The sequence below is a fragment of the Amblyomma americanum genome, chromosome 1 (assembly GCF_052857255.1).
Source record: "Amblyomma americanum isolate KBUSLIRL-KWMA chromosome 1, ASM5285725v1, whole genome shotgun sequence".
In the NCBI taxonomy this organism is placed as follows: domain Eukaryota; kingdom Metazoa; phylum Arthropoda; class Arachnida; order Ixodida; family Ixodidae; genus Amblyomma; species Amblyomma americanum.
The window spans coordinates 52,905,026-52,922,819 of NC_135497.1; the positions used below are offsets into that span (position 1 = coordinate 52,905,026).

General features: G+C 42.2%; 1 protein-coding gene across 1 annotated transcript in view; it reads left to right on the top strand.

Annotated features, from left to right (window-relative positions):
• Window positions 1-17,794, top strand: part of LOC144112822 (disintegrin and metalloproteinase domain-containing protein adm-2-like) — a 51,133-nt gene that overhangs the window by 18,371 nt on the left and 14,968 nt on the right. Inside the window, exons 9-14 of the mRNA XM_077645636.1 lie at window positions 293-424; window positions 1,593-1,765; window positions 8,333-8,534; window positions 13,750-13,827; window positions 14,161-14,272; window positions 15,150-15,291. Coding sequence (XP_077501762.1) covers window positions 293-424; window positions 1,593-1,765; window positions 8,333-8,534; window positions 13,750-13,827; window positions 14,161-14,272; window positions 15,150-15,291 — 839 coding nt within the window. The remainder of the gene's footprint in view (window positions 1-292; window positions 425-1,592; window positions 1,766-8,332; window positions 8,535-13,749; window positions 13,828-14,160; window positions 14,273-15,149; window positions 15,292-17,794) is intronic.

Below are 17,794 nucleotides of genomic sequence, written 5' to 3' on the forward strand. Positions count from 1 at the left end.
ATGCTCCTGATTTGCAAAGTGCAGGCGATGCCTAACAAAACTGGTGGTCTTTTGGACACTTAGGTGGTTATGTAATCAATGTGTTTGTTCCATGTCAAGCCTGAAAAAACGTGAACTCCTAGGTATTTTGTTGCAGGAACTTATCAATGGCCACATTATTGATAGAATAAAAGAAGGGCTCATTGATGTTAGCCATTGCAAATGTTATAGCTTTCTTTTTGGAAACTAATTCGGCTTGTTATTTTGTTGTCAGCATACGAGCAGTCATATTTCATTTTTCATTTTCATTTAGGTGGTGAAAGCAGCCACATTATGTCGAGATACTGTGACGGAGTGCGATCTGCCAGAATACTGTGATGGAGTTTCGGAGTTCTGTCCAGTAGATGTCTTTGTACAAGATGGAACAGAATGTGGAGGAGGCAAGGTAAGAGGCTGAATATTTGGACAAAGCTTTCTTTATGCTTTTTTACTAGTCGCTTGTGGAAATCTCTGTGTAATTTTATGCTAAAGAAGCCTGTAGTCTTCAGCTTCAAAGCAAGGAAAGCAAAAGGGAAAGTAATACCCTCCCTGTATGTCTCGCAGTTTTAAGGACTGAATACTTTAGTATATATCCTAGCAAGCCCCCCCCCCCCGTCCCCTTTTCCTGTTTACTCTGAACATGTAATTTTTGCTATCTTCCTTGGTGAAAGCAATGAAGAATCACTGCAAATTAAGTTTCAGTTCAAATTTTTTTTCTGTTTGAAATTGCACACATATATGCTTTTTCATGCAAACTTCTAAAAAGAAGAGATTCAGCAGTTTCATCTCATGTAAATATTGTAGTACATTTTCTTCTGTCTGTACATTAAACTGTATCTGTATAGCAAAGGTTAGCTACACCTTCTTTCTGTATATTGAGTTATGTGCGCCTGCTGCCATGAATTTCTGAAATGCAACTTTGGAAAAGGAATTTAATTTCCTGGCATCCAGGATGCATTGCTTGAGATTTAATGGTGCACTCTGCAATTTGCATGCACAGAATTAGGCACTGCATATCTGTTCTAGGCTCTATACGAGGGCAGGGATGAAATTTATTTCATTTTGCATTCCATAAACTTTGAACTGTGGGAGCATATCTGTTACTCATATAGCAGACTTGACCACAGCAGTGGCCGAGTGGTTTGAGCACCCACCTCGCATGCGGTGGGTGCGGGGTTCAATACCCATTGCCGCTGAGTACCCACCAGTGATACAATGGGTACGAGCTTTCACCTGGCCTGGTGCTCGGCTTCTTTAGGGTGAATTGCTTGGGAAATGAGTCTTTGGCCCTACCTTGAGAAGAAGAAAAATACCTTGTGCCATGGGGCTTTTTAGCCCGAGAGGCTCTTGCACCATAAAAATCTAGCAGACTTTTCTGTGCTAGTGTACTCATTAATGGCTGCCTTAGAATGTTAAGCAGTTCTAGACTATTTTATTATTTTATTGAGCTATTTTTACAGCACATTTTTCTCTAGAGCTGGAGTGAGCTGAAATTATTCGACAGTGAACTTTTTCTTCATGGAATATAGTGTGCAAGCATGAGGTGTTTCATGGTGAATTGTTTCCTTGGATAGGCTTACTGCTTCGGTAAGCAGTGCCGCTCTCATGACGACCAGTGCCAGCTGCTGTGGGGTTCCAGTGGGCGTATGGCGGATCAGCGATGCTTTGAGCGCAATGATGATGGTGAGGTAAATGCCAATTGTGGATATAACCGTCTCAACAAGACCTACAAGAAGTGCAACAAAGAGTAAGTTCCACTCGGCTATAAGTGTTCAAAACATTTTCATATAACAACATTCAAGTGCCATGGAAATGCCAGTTCTTATCGGGTTAGCAAAAAAAAACACAAAGCAATGATTCAAACATTTTAATCAATTCCAAGCTTTGCTTGTTTCACGCAAAGCTGACTGACATTTTTCTCGAGAGCACCTAGTTGCTCTACATGGTCAGGTAGAAAGCCCTTTGAGAAAACGAAGTCCCAGAGGCACTGAACCATCTGCAGGGCATCTTGCGAGAACACAACCTGGACAAGCTGATCTAGACCCAAAAGGCTCTGGTTCGACCCTGGCTTGGTGGTCGCATTTTGTTAGGCAAAATGCTTGAGGCCCATGTACTGTACGATGTCAGTTCACGTCAGCTCTCCACTACAGCGTCCCTCATAGCCTGAGTTGCTTTGGGACATTAAACCACATAAAACCAACAAACCTGATCTACCGTGTCGTCATCAGTGGCATCATCACTGTCACTCTTTCCCACCGCTCGCACATACCTGTATGCCTTGTTGCCTCGTCAGTGACCCTGTTCAGGACGCAGCAGTAGTACAGGAGCCTAATTAAAATGGGCGATAACACCAATGTCCATGGGCTACAAGCCTGCAGCGGTGTTTGGAGGAAGAAAGAAGGCTTGCATGTGCTCTAGCATGTAACGATGCACACTGCAGTTGTCAAGGACCATTGAAACCTTTCTCTTCTGTCGTTCTGTGTGCCCATTGAATTCTGCGAGCCACTTGTGAAAAAGCGCTTGCGCCATCCATGCTTTTCCATTGTGGCAGTAGTGCACAGGGATTCTGATGGCACCTCGGAAGCTGCGGGGAAGCTTCGACTTTCCGGTGACAGATGAGATGCACTTACCGCTTGCGTCCGTACTTGCACACAAAAAAGATTGGCAGTGGCTTAGCTCGGCAATGCCAGGGTATACATAGCGAGAGGTACGTTTCCCTGGCTGAGCTTGTTGTGGTCACTGTATGTTTAGCAATGAGAGACATATAGGCTCCATCTCGGTGGCCATGCTCTATTTTCCATAGGCTCCATCTCAACGGCTATGCGCCATCTATTACGCTCGGCAGTCTGGCATCTCCGTTTGGCAAACCGTACCTCTCTCTGTTTGGGCGTCTCCGCTGCTCTCTTTGCCTTCTTACGCTCATTCTCTCTTTGTTGAGTAGCCAAGTGCCAGGCGACAACCTCAAGATCGGAAGAGTTAATCTTCTCTTGTCTATACCGCCGTTTAGCAGCGGCTAGACTCTCCTTCTGTGCATCCATGTCAAACGTTGTGATACAGCCGCCCATTACATCTCTGCCTTTTATACGCAATGCTGCGCATGTGACGCGTGGTTCAGGTGATTGAGCAGCGTGTGGCGAGGCGGCGACGAAGCACGCAGCGCGCCTGTAAGTTCTCTCTGGTTACCATGGTATCGGTGCATGCACACAACTGCTCACCTGCGCGACATCATGCGCGGCTCCGACGGTGGAGCAGGCGCGCAGCCGCGGTGATGGCAAAGCGAACGCCCGCACCTGCTGCTCCTCTCCGGTTTCCATGGCAACGGCGCATGCGCACAACTGGCCTCTCCTGGCCACTGCGAAATGCTCAACTGGTAGCCCAGTGTAGCTCTCGCTACAGAATATGGTCACATGCAACTTGCTGTGCTTGTCACCCTTGCATGGGCCCCCTTGAGCACATGGGTTTTGGAGGGAGCGTTTGTAAAAGAAGTTCAGTTTCATTGCCATTGAAGATATTTCTGTTCGCTTACTTTTCAAAGATTGTGACGGTGTTTTTTTTTTCTCTGCATTGTCTTGTTTCCACATCAAGTGATGCTTCCTCACTGGTGATGGCTTCGTACTTGATCCCGTGCCTGTCTTTGAACTGTGTGATCTAGCCGCCACTTGGCTGGAAGTGAACATTAGAAGATTAGAAGAAAGGCAAGAAAAATAAAAGGCAAAATGATTCACCTTTGCTGCCAGAATCGGCCTCCTGATGGGCAGATTCATCACTTGGGCACCAAGAAATGATTGCTATAAGGCTTCTTCCCTTTCTTTGTAGATTCCCTGTCGAATCTATTTTCCACGCATTGTCCTTTGAACTACTCCATTCTTTCTCAAGCAGCTTGCTTGCGGAGCAGATGATTGTCGAAATTGTTGGTCGAGGCTGTCCGTATTTAAAATCACGGCTGACACTTTCTGGTCATGCTTGTGGTTCTTTACAACTTTGCACTTTGTTTCCAGCATTATTACCATATGCTTTCTTTTCACCAGCAATGGCATTGTGCATGCCTGTGGGGAATGCACTGTAGGTGCTTCTGCCATTGTTCTTAATTCTTCAGTGGGACAATGGCTCGCTGGAATCATAGAAATGTGGCACTGCAGCCAATGCAGTCACACCATCCGCCATCCAACTGCACTCGCACCATTCATCGTATTAGCATAGGAAATGATATAGCTGCCTGTTCCATATCAAGGACACTCCCTAAAATAACAGTCACGTTCATCGGCAAGAAAAAGGAAGTTTTCTTTTTTGCAACCGCATTCATTGTCGGTTTCTTAATTTTCCCTGCATGGAATTACTATTGTTCCAGTTTATGCACTTACAGTGTCAACGTTTTGTTTATGCAAGAGAATGTGCATAGACAATGATGTTGAAAATTTTTATCATCATTGTCTATGCAGTCATTCTAAAATTATTTAGGCACTTTGGGTGATAGGTTCTGTTGCAGGACATAAAACAGGGTTGTTAAAGATCAGTTGCTGTTTAGTCCCAAATGATTTGCATTTATATGGGTTTGTGTGCTTGAACTTCTTAATGCAAAGTAAAAGCTATAGCGTTAGATTTCGCCACTTAAAATTCATAACAGACTCTCCTGCAAAAGCAGCAGCAGTCGAAAGTCCTGCAGCCTGTTTCTGACATATAGCCGCCGTGGTGGCTCAGTGGTTATGGCGCTCGGCTGCTGACCCGAAAAACGCGGGTTCGATCCCGGCTGCAGCGGTCGAATTTCGGTGTAGGTGAAATTCTAGAGGCTTGTGTACTGTGCGATGTCAGCACATGTCAAAGAACCCCAGGTGATCGAAATTTCCGGAGCTCTTCACTACGGCATCCCTCATAGTTTGAGTCGCTTTGAGACGCTGAATCCCCATAAACCATAAACCATTTCTGACATATAGTGGTACTGTGCCTCACTGTCTGCGTAATTTGTTATGGGGTGCACATATTGTCTTAATTAACACAAATATATAAGTGCAAATGGCTGTTATCAGCTGTCTGGAATATTGCAATTGGAGAAAGGTCCTTTCTATCTAAAGTTCCTACCTGGACACTGCAGTTGTAGTGTAGCCAGCCACTGTGACCCCTTAGTTTACCAGGCTGCCTGCCAATAGCAGTCTGTGATTATATCAGCCAATAAGTCAATGTAGAAATCAAATTTTTTTTAAAGGATGAGCACTACGCTACTGCCGCCACTAGCCACATAGATTTAGTTTGTCTGCGGGGTAGTTTCAGGCAAGATCAACCAAAGGGTGGATGGTCGACCTCTTAAATTTACGTGATATTTTTATATGTTATTGTCTGATGACTAGCATAAAGAGTTCTACAATTGGTTTTGTCCCCAAAATTTTTTCAAAGCGCAGAAAATTTTTTATCATGAAGAAGTAGTGTGTCGCACTTTCGCACTCTGCTGTTTTGGTCAAATTTGGTTGTGAATAAATAAAATATAATAACTAAAGATACCTGAAAATTTTTAGAGGGAAACTATGGATGCTTAAGTCTGTGCCTGGTTATTTTTGTCTGTTTGAAGAACTCAGTATTTTTACTGAAATTTGTCAAACTTGGCCGAAGTAATGCTTGTTTTTGTCTACTTTAAAGGTCTGTATTTCATGAAAGGAGTGTGTAAGAGCTGCCATAATTATACATTGTGTTCTACACAAGCATGTCTTTGATTGAAAAAGTGAAGGCAGTCATATTTATAGGGTTTATGGATAATGGGATATGGTCGCGCAGAATTTCAAAAAACGCAGAACAGCAATAATTTCCGACGACAGTTAAAAAAAACATTTTGATATTTTTAAAACTTAGTCCACGTATTCGTCTTTGCACCAATGTTTATAATCGTCAAAAACCTGTTCTCTAATGTTGACACTGCAGCAGTTTCAGCCTTTTAATGAGACCCTTGTGCAAGGCTCAGCACATCATGTAGCTCTGAGGAGACTCCTTGTATGCGACTACTGTAGAATGCGGGCAATACTAGGACAAAAATTATTGTGGGACTACAAAAAGAACAAAAAATAAATTGTTGCTGCCCGTTCCACTATGTGTAACGGGCTTGCAATACTAGAACAAAAGATATTGTGGGGCGATAAAAAGAACGAAAAGGAAAGTGGCCCTGCCTGTACCGCTAAGTATAACAGGCTTACAATTCTAGGACAGTAAAAAGATTGCTACATGAGAAAAATATTCCAAACAATTCCCAGTGTAGGCACAATTATTGGAAGCAGTGCCTGAAGTAAAGCAGCTGAAAGCATGTTGTACATCTGCAGGCCGCCATGCAATAGGACAGCGCTCTTTCAAGGACATGCTGGGAGGTTCTTGTGCTTTGGATGTATGGGTGACTTGAAGTACCAACCTGCACAAAACAGTCGCTGAGAGCTGTTCTTCCACCTCCATGGGGTGCACGTGAACAGCGGAGTAAGAGGAAAGTTCCACTACAGAGTCTCAGCTGTCTCGCTGATCTGTGACGAAAGTGAATGTCAACAACTGCCAGGAGGCTTCACCCCGAGTGTGAGGGGAAAAGGGGAAGCCTACATGTGTTGTCTTCTCTGCAACAAGGACTGGGAGCGTTTATTAACATAGCATTTGTATAGATAATTTTTGAAAAGACAACGCGGCTGCCGAGGGCAGACAAAAACAAGCCTTGCAGGAACACATTTGCGCTGTGCAGTCGGCTTTGAAGTTTGGGGGAAGTGTACACCCTGTTTGTTATGTCAGTATAGCTTCCGGTGCCTTAGATTTTTCATCGAAACCAACACAGTGAGGAGAACAAGAACAGCCCGGAAGGAAGGTTTGTTGCTGCCAGAGCGCGGTGCACCGTGTGGTGTTATCGTGGTGCGCAGTGCAGGGGGAGCGTCGCGTGCACTAAAAGAAAGAACTGGGAGCCAAGTACTCTTTGCTTTCACGAGCATTGCTGTATGAAGTCTGTGCTGTGTCACCCATACATCCGAAGCGAGACAACCTTCCAGCCCGTCCTTGAAAGCGCGTTGTCCTCAGACTTGCTTTGCTGCCTGCATATGTAAGACGCGCTTTTAGCAGCTTTATTTCAAGCGCTGCTTGAAATTACGTCTGGATTGGTAATTGTTTGGAATATTTTGCTCATTTACCTACCTATTTGCTATCCTAGTATTGCCCGCATTCTACAGTCGCACACAAGGACTCTCCTCAGAGCTACATGATGTGCCGAGCCTTGTACAAGGGTCTCATTGGAGGGCTGAAATTACTACACTGTCAACGCTATTTAATATGCTTTTGATGATTATAAACATTGGTGCAAACAAGAATATAAAAACAAAGTTTAGAAATATCAAAAATGTTTTTCTAAATGGTAGTCAGAAGTTTTCATTGTTCTGTGTTTTTTTTAATTTTGCGTGGCTGTATCTCATTATCCATAAACCCTATAAACATGACACTCTTCACTTCAATAGTCCCACTTGTGTAAAACGCAATGTATAATTGTGGTAGCTCTGGCACACTCCTTTCTTGAGACACAGACCTTTAAAGTCGATAAAAAAATGTGACTTGGGCCAAGTTTGTCAAATTTTAGTAAAAAAAGACTTAGTTTTTGAAACAAAAAAATAAGCAAGGCACAGGCAAAAGCATCTTTAGTTTCACTCTAGTAACTTTAAGGTACCGATTGTTATTACATTTTAATTTATTCATAACCAAAATTGCCAAGAAAGCAGAGTGCATAAGCGTGGCGCTGCACCTCTTCATCTTACAGAGTGTTCTGTGCACGGAAAAAAATCTTGGAGGCAAAACCATATTGCAGAACTCTTTATTTTAGGCATCAGTCGACAACATACGATAATATCAAGTAAATTTAAGAGGTCAGCCTGTGGCAACTGCTTACTATTGGCTATAGAAAAAATACCCTTGTGTTGAATTCAGTATGTCCCGATAGAAGAAATATTCAAGCTGTTTGATGCTTCCTATGGGTATATGAAATCCATTTGGTCTATTTGGCAAAGGTTTCTCGTTTTGAAACCTTTAACTGTGATGTGCTGATGCTGCTATTCTGCTATAAGAGATGTATGCATTATTGCACATCATCAAAGCCTTTCTTGCCACAGTGCATGTTTTATTGTGCACGTGTAATCTGCTGTAGACATTCTTTTCCTTTGGGATTAGTTCATGTAATATGAGAAATGGTGGTAATTATAAAGGTGGGGATGATTGGAAATGAAAATAAAATAGGAAGGCTCACGAAAACTTCTTGTGTGACTTATCAGTGAAACTATCTTGCTAGCGAGAAAGGTGCTAACTTTGCCATAAACTTTTTCAGGGATGTTATGTGTGGAACACTGCACTGTGTGCACCTGAATGAACGACTGGAGTTCGGCATAGAGTCAGCAGCTGTGCAGTCTAAATTTTACATTGATGAAAATGACAAACGATACACGTGTCGATCAGCCATTGTGGACTTGGGCTTATTCACTGCCGATGTTGGCCAGTCGCCGAATGGTGCAAAATGTGGCACCAACAAGGTTTGTTGACTTGTACTGCATATTTGCCATTATGTTGCCTGAAAGAGTCAGCTTCTTTTGTTATGTATAGGATACTACTACCCTGATTACTGTCATCACATTTCTTCAGATCATGGTGGCTTAGCCATATACTGCTGGTGTAATTCCCATATCTACTGGTGTGAAATATGAGTGAACTGAAGGTTGGGCTTTTTCTTGAGAGTGAATGTAGTGATTTTGTTTGGATAGAAATTCATTGCTCAGTTTTTGGAATAGACATGTTATGTTTGGTTGCATGGACCAATGGCAGAGTTCTATAACAATGAATTACAGAACAACGCAAGCGTAGTAGTCAAGTTGAACACAAACACTGCTATAACAGGGTTTCAGACAATGCTCCAAAAAGTTGTCTCAAAATTTAGACTAAAAGTTTACTTTAAAAAATGTGGAAATCTTGAAATTTTTCTCCTGTTAAGCACTTCTATTTTGGACCAAATTGGCGTCATCCACGGTTTACCTTTTGGGACACAAGGCATCTCAATACCTGAATGCATGAAGAGAGAAACTTTTTCGCCAAGGAACAGTTTCTGAGCAATAATTTTCTAAAAATGCCCAGACTAAGGCGATTTCTTGCACTTTGGAGCGCGATATTTGGAGAGAAAGTTTTTTTTTTCTTCAAAAGAAGGTCTGTACACTTCTGTTGGAACTTGTCTTAACTGATATAAATTTTGTCAGCCAAATCTAAGATGTCGAAAATTTGGCGCGTCTCCTTTCGCGTGGAATGACCCAAAGTCCACATGTCACAAGTACTACTACCAGCTTCTCAGAGACTTATCTTTAATCATCCAAAGTTCCATCATTTGATAGCTTCCTTGTGTTGGTCGTATATTATTTTGCTAGAACATACTGTTAAAGAATGCTACTATGAAAATGAAATTCTTTGCTCAGACTCTAATCAGCAGTGGCGTCGAACTCTTCCTCAACAAGAAATCTAACAACTTTTCCATACCAACTATCACTCACGACAGAGTAACTCTCTGTAGCCCCCTGGAAATTGCTCGTAATTTTAGTGCCAATCCTCTGCTTCAGCTGCTCCTCTAATGACCATTGCCAACTGTTCTGCAACTGTCCCAACTGTCTGTTGTCAGCATTGAATCTTCCTCTTCCTCACATCATCTACTGAAGTGAGAAGTATATTATAAATAAAAATTTCCACTTCTGGCCTAGATGGTATCTAAGAAAATGGTAGGAAACTGATTGCAGATGTCATTGCTTATATCTTCACACTCATAATGAGCTTAATTTTTAATTAGGTGTTTCCCCAAGAGAAAAAAATGTATTTGTCTGTTTTCAAAAGGGAGTAAAATCTCATCAGCAATTTTTGGGCCACCCCCAGTCTTCCCCTTTTTTCTCAGTAAAATAATTTAGAAACTTTATATACATATCTAAGATTGTTTAATCATCTAGAAAAATTTAATGTCCTGCACTGTAAACAATTTGATGTTTGGCGAAGTTGCTGCACTGACATTGCTTCGATTTCAATCAGTCAGTCAGTCAGTCAATCAATCAGGTTTATTCCACACCAGAGATCTGAGAGGCGGGGACAGAAAGCCTAGGTATAGGCTTGACGTGGGGTCCTCGCCCCCTACAGCAGCTTAATTGAGAACAGAACCTAAAAGTACACAACGCTTCATTCAACACTACAGCATACAATATGCCTATCAACATCTTTATAACAGAAAGGAATGTTATTTAAAAATATGCATTTAAAAAGCATCAATGCAGGATATAAACATCATGTTAAAATCACGAGAAAAACATCATAACAATGTTCAACTTATAGCTATAGAATTTAGGATAACGTGACAAAAGCACAAAAGTTGATAATGCATATAATGAAGTCTGCAGAAAATATGGAAGCAAACATTACTGTTTAATGCAAATTAGACATTAATAAATAAATTACTAAAGCTAACTACATAGGTAGTTAATGCCTTACTGCATTAGTAGAATTCCTTTAATTTTCTTTAGTTGCTTATCTAATGTAAAAAAGTTGGGCACCTCAGTTTCCTTATTCAATGATTTTCCTAACTGCCTGTCTCCTACTGATAGCATTCTTTGTGCTGATGATGCAACACTTCCCTCTTCATATAAATGTTTGAATATGTTAACTTCAAAGCTTAATTTAGATTTTATTAATGTTAATGTTTATTGATGTTTTTATTAATGTTACGATGGACTCAAGCTAAATGCAATTAATTACATTGTTTTCGCTTGCAAGCATGTAACAACACTTATGTCCTCTATCAGTTATGATCCCACATGCCCTTACCATTGTTCATTTCATAATGCCAGACTGTATAATTAATTCAGATTAAACTTGTATATTCAACAGGTACGAATAAAAACCTCTTATGGAATTAGTTCTATTAAATACGATATTAGTTCGGTTTATACACTTTAATTATGCTCTATACACACCTCCATTCAAGCTGCCGTGGTGGCTAGTGTTTGTGGTGCTCGGTTGCTGACCCGAAATACGCGGGTTCGGTCCCGGCCATGGCGGTCGCATTTCGATGGAGGTCAACGGCTAGAGGCCCTTGTACTGTGCATTGTCCGTGCACGTTAAAGGATCACAGTTGGTCGTAATTATCCGGAGCCCTCCACTGCAGCATTCCTCATTGCCTTAGTCTCTTTGGTACGTTAAACCCTATAAACCAGACCAGACCAAACCAAACCATCCTTTGTATACCAGAGCTAAAAAAATTTAATCTTGGTGTGTTTGCATATTGTGCGATAAATAACCATATTGACATGGTAGGGTTAAAGGCCTCATTGTCCAGAAAATACAGTATTTGTGTTGGCATCCGTGTTAGCGTCAGCATCGGCATTGTGAGCAAAAAATCACGGGCATGGCACAGGCAGGCGGTCCCCAGAGAGCAACCTAGGAGGTAGGTGGGCCACATAGGTCATGTGACCTTGCGACATCATCACAACCTGATCACCAGATAGCAAACTGCCCACCATCGCAGGTGGCAGTTTGCAACCAACTAATGATTGGTTGCTCGGGAAGAGCAGCCAGAGCACAACCCCACTACTGAGAGCACCTGCCATTGCAAATTGTACTGGCGCATCGCTTAACCTCTGCACCACTGCGCAGGAGGAGGGGTATGAGGACTCCTGGGGATTTATGAATGTAAAGTAGAGAATGACAATCTGCATATATGGGAATTAATTCATTACACTATCACGTCATATCCTTAAGGCAGAGCTTCTGTGTCCTCTCAAAATTTTTTCTTCAGCGTATTCATATGTGAAGACTAAGTAACCATAATCCTGCTAGATTTTCATTGCAGAGATATTTTGTACTCCTCTAAGTTTGTACTGACTACAGAATTGAAATGGTAGAGTTTTCTCTAACCAAGTTGTGAAATACTTTACCTTATATCTAAGCCATGTCATCCCCATCCTCCTTTAAATGTGAACTTCACTGGTTCATTTTTAACTGTTGAAATTCATTATTTTTAAAGCCTACTGCAGTAAAACCTCGTTGAAATGTTAAAACAAAAAACGCCATAGAAAAACATACGATCCAAACTGCTCAATTTTTTAAAATGTAACTGTTCAGTGAGATACAAAACTATTTATTGGCATTTTTACTTCATAAAAATTTGTTAGAATTCCTAGGTCCAAGGTCTGAGCAGCCCCTTTTAGTGTGCCCACAGAACTGATTGCATATTTGCGTTGTTCTTGGCAGGGAAGAAACTTCATAACCCATCCGGTCTATTTACGGCAGTGGCAAAATTAGCGATCTCTTCCCTGTTTACGGATGCTTTGCCCTCTTGCATGAGTGCACTGCGGAAAAGCCACCATGCAGGTTACTGTCGCAGCATCCTTGGTTTGCATTCGCCATACCCAGCCCGCTTGCATGTTAGCGCATCCATGTAGTTCTCAGATGCTTCGCCTGCTTGCTCTAAGGCACTCTGAAGAAGCCGCTGCGTTTCTGCTTTTCATGTGGCGTCCTTGCGGGAATGACCGTTCATACGTAAATGCACTTTAGTTTTTAATTTTAATGCTTCGCCCCTTTTAATTAAGGCAGTACAGAGAAAAACACCATGGCGGGCGACTGCGGTTGAATTGCAACTTTTCATGCCGCGTGCCCCCTGGTTTGGCCCAGTGGTATGTTTGCACACATGAAGCTGGTTGCTAAACGTACTATGCAACAAGGATTTGCTAGAATTTTCAGTGCAGTTGCAGGGGTCTGTGATATCCGGAATTTATTAACTGAAAGAAAAATAGTGAACTCTGTGGAACATTTTTAATGGCCGGGATTCTGTACTTGGGAACTGGGAGGGTATCAACAAGATTTTACTGTGTTTTTTCGTCTTCTGTTTTGTCCTTGGAATTTTCACGTTGAATTGTTTTCATTGATTGGGTATCTTATCATGCTTTTATTCAACTGTCACAGAAATTTTTGTATTGACATGTACAGCGGTTTCATGTTATTAATTACCTTCGCATTTCATTCTAAAATGTCCCACTATAGTGGTCAAATTTGGAACCTCTTTCTGCCTCTGTCTCTCTTTTTAAGCATTTATCAAGCTTTCTATTTTTTTTTAAATTTGAACCTGACAGAAAAATGAGTTTACTTCTCTCACGAGAGAGAAAGAGGTAACTCACCTTAGTTTTTGTCAGTCTTCTGCCAGGGCGGTCAAAAAGGCCGTTGGAGAATCTTGCTTAAATACTACTTCACCACTGTTCACTTGTGCAGCTTTGTATGTTGTGCAATTTCTATATGCAGTGGAACCCCACCATAGCAATTTTGCATATAGCAAAAACACTGGTATAGTCCAGTGAAACATTTCACCTTCCGTGGATGATTGTGCATTTTTTCTTATATTTTAATGGCAGCTTTAATAAACAAAGTTATACTTAAGAGTGTTCACCCATGCAGTGTACTCACGTAACGATGTCATCGCAGCACACGCACAATCTAGGACGCCTCGGAGCAACAAACACATAACAGCGTAATAGCAAGGCAAATTAATTTTGATGGCAATAAAACGGTACCCTTTTACTGATGCTGATATAGACACTGATATAGCAAATGTTTTTGCTGAGCCAAGCAACTTTACTATAGAATGGTCCTACTTACCATAGCATCTGTGTGGCCAAAGAGGAGCAGGTGGTGCCTAAATAACTGTGCAAACAAAAGCATTTTTTGGATGCATTACAGGCTTGTATGAACCAGAAGTGCGTCCCTCTTGAAAAAATCTATGGAGTCAAATGCCCTTATGACTGTTATAATAATGGGGTAAGTTGGCCTTTATCATTTTGTTAATTATCGTAGTCTGTTTTCATACTAGAGATAGGTTTTTATTATTCGTTCTTTCTATATTTATTTTTTGTTTTTATTCTTTTTTAGCAGCAGGCCTCTTTATTAAGGCCTCAATAAAGAGGCCCGCTGCTCGAAAGGATAGTGTCACAACATAAGGCCTAGCAACATGGAGCAAGCTGAGAAATTTGTCAAGCTATTTTTCTCAGCTTGAGAATATTTCTCAAGCTGAGAAATAAACTGCCATTAAAGCTCTATTTGTTATGGTGTTGCACAAATTGCTGGCAGCATGATGACCTGCTGGTTGTGCAGGTTTGCAACAGCCGTGGCAATTGCCATTGCATGGTGGGCTATGCTCCTCCATACTGCAATTACCCAGGACCCGGTGGGAGTTCAGACAGTGGCCCAGCTTCAGACCCATCAGGTACGTACTGATGTGTGCCAGTGGATAACTTGCGTGATAGTTGTACTGTAAAATGCTCATTGGAAGCGTGCTTTCAAAAGTGTTATAGAATCGTACAAAATTGTCTTTATTTTTCAGTTCAGCTTTCATACTCTTACTTGAATCTTGTTGTGGATGGTATGGACAGCTGTATTTTGGGAATATACAGTGGAATCTTTATGATACGATTGTTTCTGATAGGAAATTTTAGTATGATATAAGTCATAAAATTCCCTGTCCTGTTTAAAGCTCACATTGCCTTAATAATTGGGCTTTACTGAATTGCACACACACTTGAGGCTGTGCCATAATTACTGTGGGGGATACCAGCGATGCATTAATCAGCGTCTGGAAGGATGGTTGGCTGAGTGACGCAGGCTGCGTGAAGCTTAGAAAACCAAACATGAGCAGTTGGACTGTTTACGGAGATGGCACCGTCCGTCCGTAGTCACGCCTTCACTCCTACCATTGCACGCTATTGTCAGAGGTGCACGAGTGACTCTGCAGCATTGAATTCAGGTTCCGAGGAGGGCTATTTCAATAATCTCTTGCCACGCCAGTCATACCTGGATGCGTCTTCTCTTTGGGAGCCCGTTCAAATTAACTGATGCGAGACCCGTAGCATCGGAAGTAGCAAGTGTACGATGCCATAGACTTATATGGCTTTTGTTGGCCAGGACTGAGCCAGCACTTCAAATTATCCTGATTTCCAATTTAACTGGGGTCAAATTAGCAAGCTTTTACTGCATACGAAAAAATAGTTACGTATTTGCCGTACACACCATATTTATAAATTAAATGTATGTGTATTGATGAGCAGATAGACTAATGTATGTTTCACTCTGTTTTTTTCTTACAGCCGGTTACAGTTTTATGGTGTCCATGTACATAATTTTCCTCTGCATTGTGCCTCTGGCTGTGATCACCAGTTTCTCTATATACTACTTCCGACGTCACCTGAAGACATGGTGGATGACGAAAGCTCGCAAGGCAGCAATAAAGTATGCCAGATTTTTGTTATGTTGCAGTAGGCATGCAGTAACGAGTCTAATTAGTGAATACTTTTGCTTATGCTGCACACTTATAAGAGCATGTTTTGCACTTTCTTTGTATTTGGCTTTTGTGCCATGATATGTTGGGGTATATGGTCATTTATGCTCTTATCGGAAACATTGTGCCCAAATCCAATGTTAGCATACACAGGATATGTGTGCTAACACAGGATTTGGTTGCATGGTAAGTAGTGTACGTGCACAATATTTTTCCACACAATTGGTTCTTGTTGCTAATATTTTCAGCTGCAGCCTAGTGCGTTTGCGCTGGCTGTCTGCAACTGTATGCATGCTCCTTGGCTTTGACGAGTACGTCTCCTTTATGCTGCTAAACTTGGTCAAGGCCACCGTGGTAACTCAGTGGTTATGGGGCTCACTTGCTGACCGGAAAGATGCAGGTTCAATCCCGGCCACGGCACTCTTATTTCAATGGAGACGAATGCTAGAGTCCTGTATACAGTGTGATGGCAGTGCATATGAAAGAACCCCAGCTGGTTGAAATTATACACAGCCCTCCACCACGGTGTCCCCCATAGCCTGTCACTTTGGGACATTAAACCCCGTAAACCATAACCTATATGGGGTCAGATTGGGTTCCAAGTGTGTTGAGTTAAAGGGACACTAAAGACAAATTTCATCAATTTTAATGCAATAGTGTTAAGGAGCGTGTGTCACAGAAAAGCTGTCGTCGGCGTCTGTGGCGTCTGCATCGTTGGCCGTGAGCGAAAAATCCGCGAAAAATCTCTAGAGAAGAAACCTAAGAGGCAGGGCCACATAATTCACATGACCTTGTGGCATCATCACAGCCTGTCCACCGGACTGTGAGCAAACTGTCTACCATGGCAGGTGGCAGTTAAATTAATGATTGGTAGTGAGAGGTTGCTCGGTAAGAGCAACCTGGGTTGCAGAAGGCCCACCGGTGGCAGCACCTGCCATCTGCAGGTTAGTGGCACATCGCTTAACCACTGCACCACTGCGCCAGGAAAGATATGGGGACTCTCAGCAGTCTATGACTGTAAGTACAGAATGACCAATTCTGCATAAATGGGCATTAACCCATTAACGCTATCACGTCATATCCTTGAGGCAGAGCTTAAGTGTCCCCTCCAATTTTTTTCACTTCCACTTGGAAACCACAGTTCAGAGCATTCCCATGGCTTATGGAACCATTGAACTTGGTTTAGAGGACCTATTCCACTACATTTTATGTATGTTTAGATAAATTTTTCTCGAAAAGGGCACTTTCAAGGATACTGTTTGTATTTTTTGTGCTAATGGTGGCGAGGTTAATATGTTAGAACTTTACATTTAGCATGTTGGCAGTTGCTCCACCTGTGTCCCAGTAAAAAAACAAGTACCTTCTACCACTGTTGCAGAAGCCCAGTGATCTCTAAAAGCTTCAGGGATAGCTTTGCTACTGCATGCTTCTCGGTTTGTAAATCGTCAGTAGATTTTTGACATCGTCGTTGATGTCACTGTGAAAGTTGTCGTAGTTAAGTATTAGTTTTTAATACAACAGAAGCCATCTGTTTGCTTTGACATGGTTATTGGGGCTTATCCAGTAGCATGGTTCACTGGTTGCGTGTTCAAGCCAACGTGGCAAAGATGGCCATGCGATCTGTTTTGACGCAAGTAGTTCATTCAAGCAGTGATATTGTTGAGAGGAGTCCTTTCAACTCTGCATTTTTATAGAAGTTTAGAGTATGGCTGAATCGTGCAGTGCAATTTTACATAGGTTGTTCTAGAACATACCTCCACAGTCATAATTTATTGTACTGTCCTTTAGGAATCCGCCTTTTTTACAAGATATGGTGCTTTCTGGGAAGTGGCAAAAAATTCGTCTGCTACTGGTTGAAAACAAACGCATGTGTGAGACGCAGGTGATATCCGGTTCCACGAGTTGCCAGCTACGGTTGTGAGGTGGCAGATGTGCTTTACAGCTGTAGTCTGTCGCATGCGCCTGTTACTAATTTAAACTGCACATGCACAGGAGAAGCTGGAGGAGGAGTGGCACGCAGGTGCAGTGGCTGTGATAGTGTGTGCTGACGGGAGATGAATTCAGAGCACCTGGCAGCGTAACATGAATGCATGCTATGCATCACATAAACAATCCTGCAAAGCCAAGAATTGTTAGCAGGTGCACGTTAAATGCTTCAGATATGGTATATTGCGCCGTTGTAAGCCGAGCCTTAAACTTGCAGCCCTCGCCGACTAAAAAGAAAAAGTTGACTCCAAATATAATCTGACACGTCCCGTCCTCCGCGGAATGGCATCGCGGTTTGCACAGTGCAAAGTAAAAAACGCGTAACGATGCAGTCTCAAGGCCAGGACTCTGAGGCAAATGGATGTCAAAGGCGGTCAAACGGTGCCCCATCCTGCCTTCCATGCTTGCATGTGGCCGGCTGACTAGCGGCAAACCGAGCCAACGATCCTGTGCTTTCGGAATCCTGCG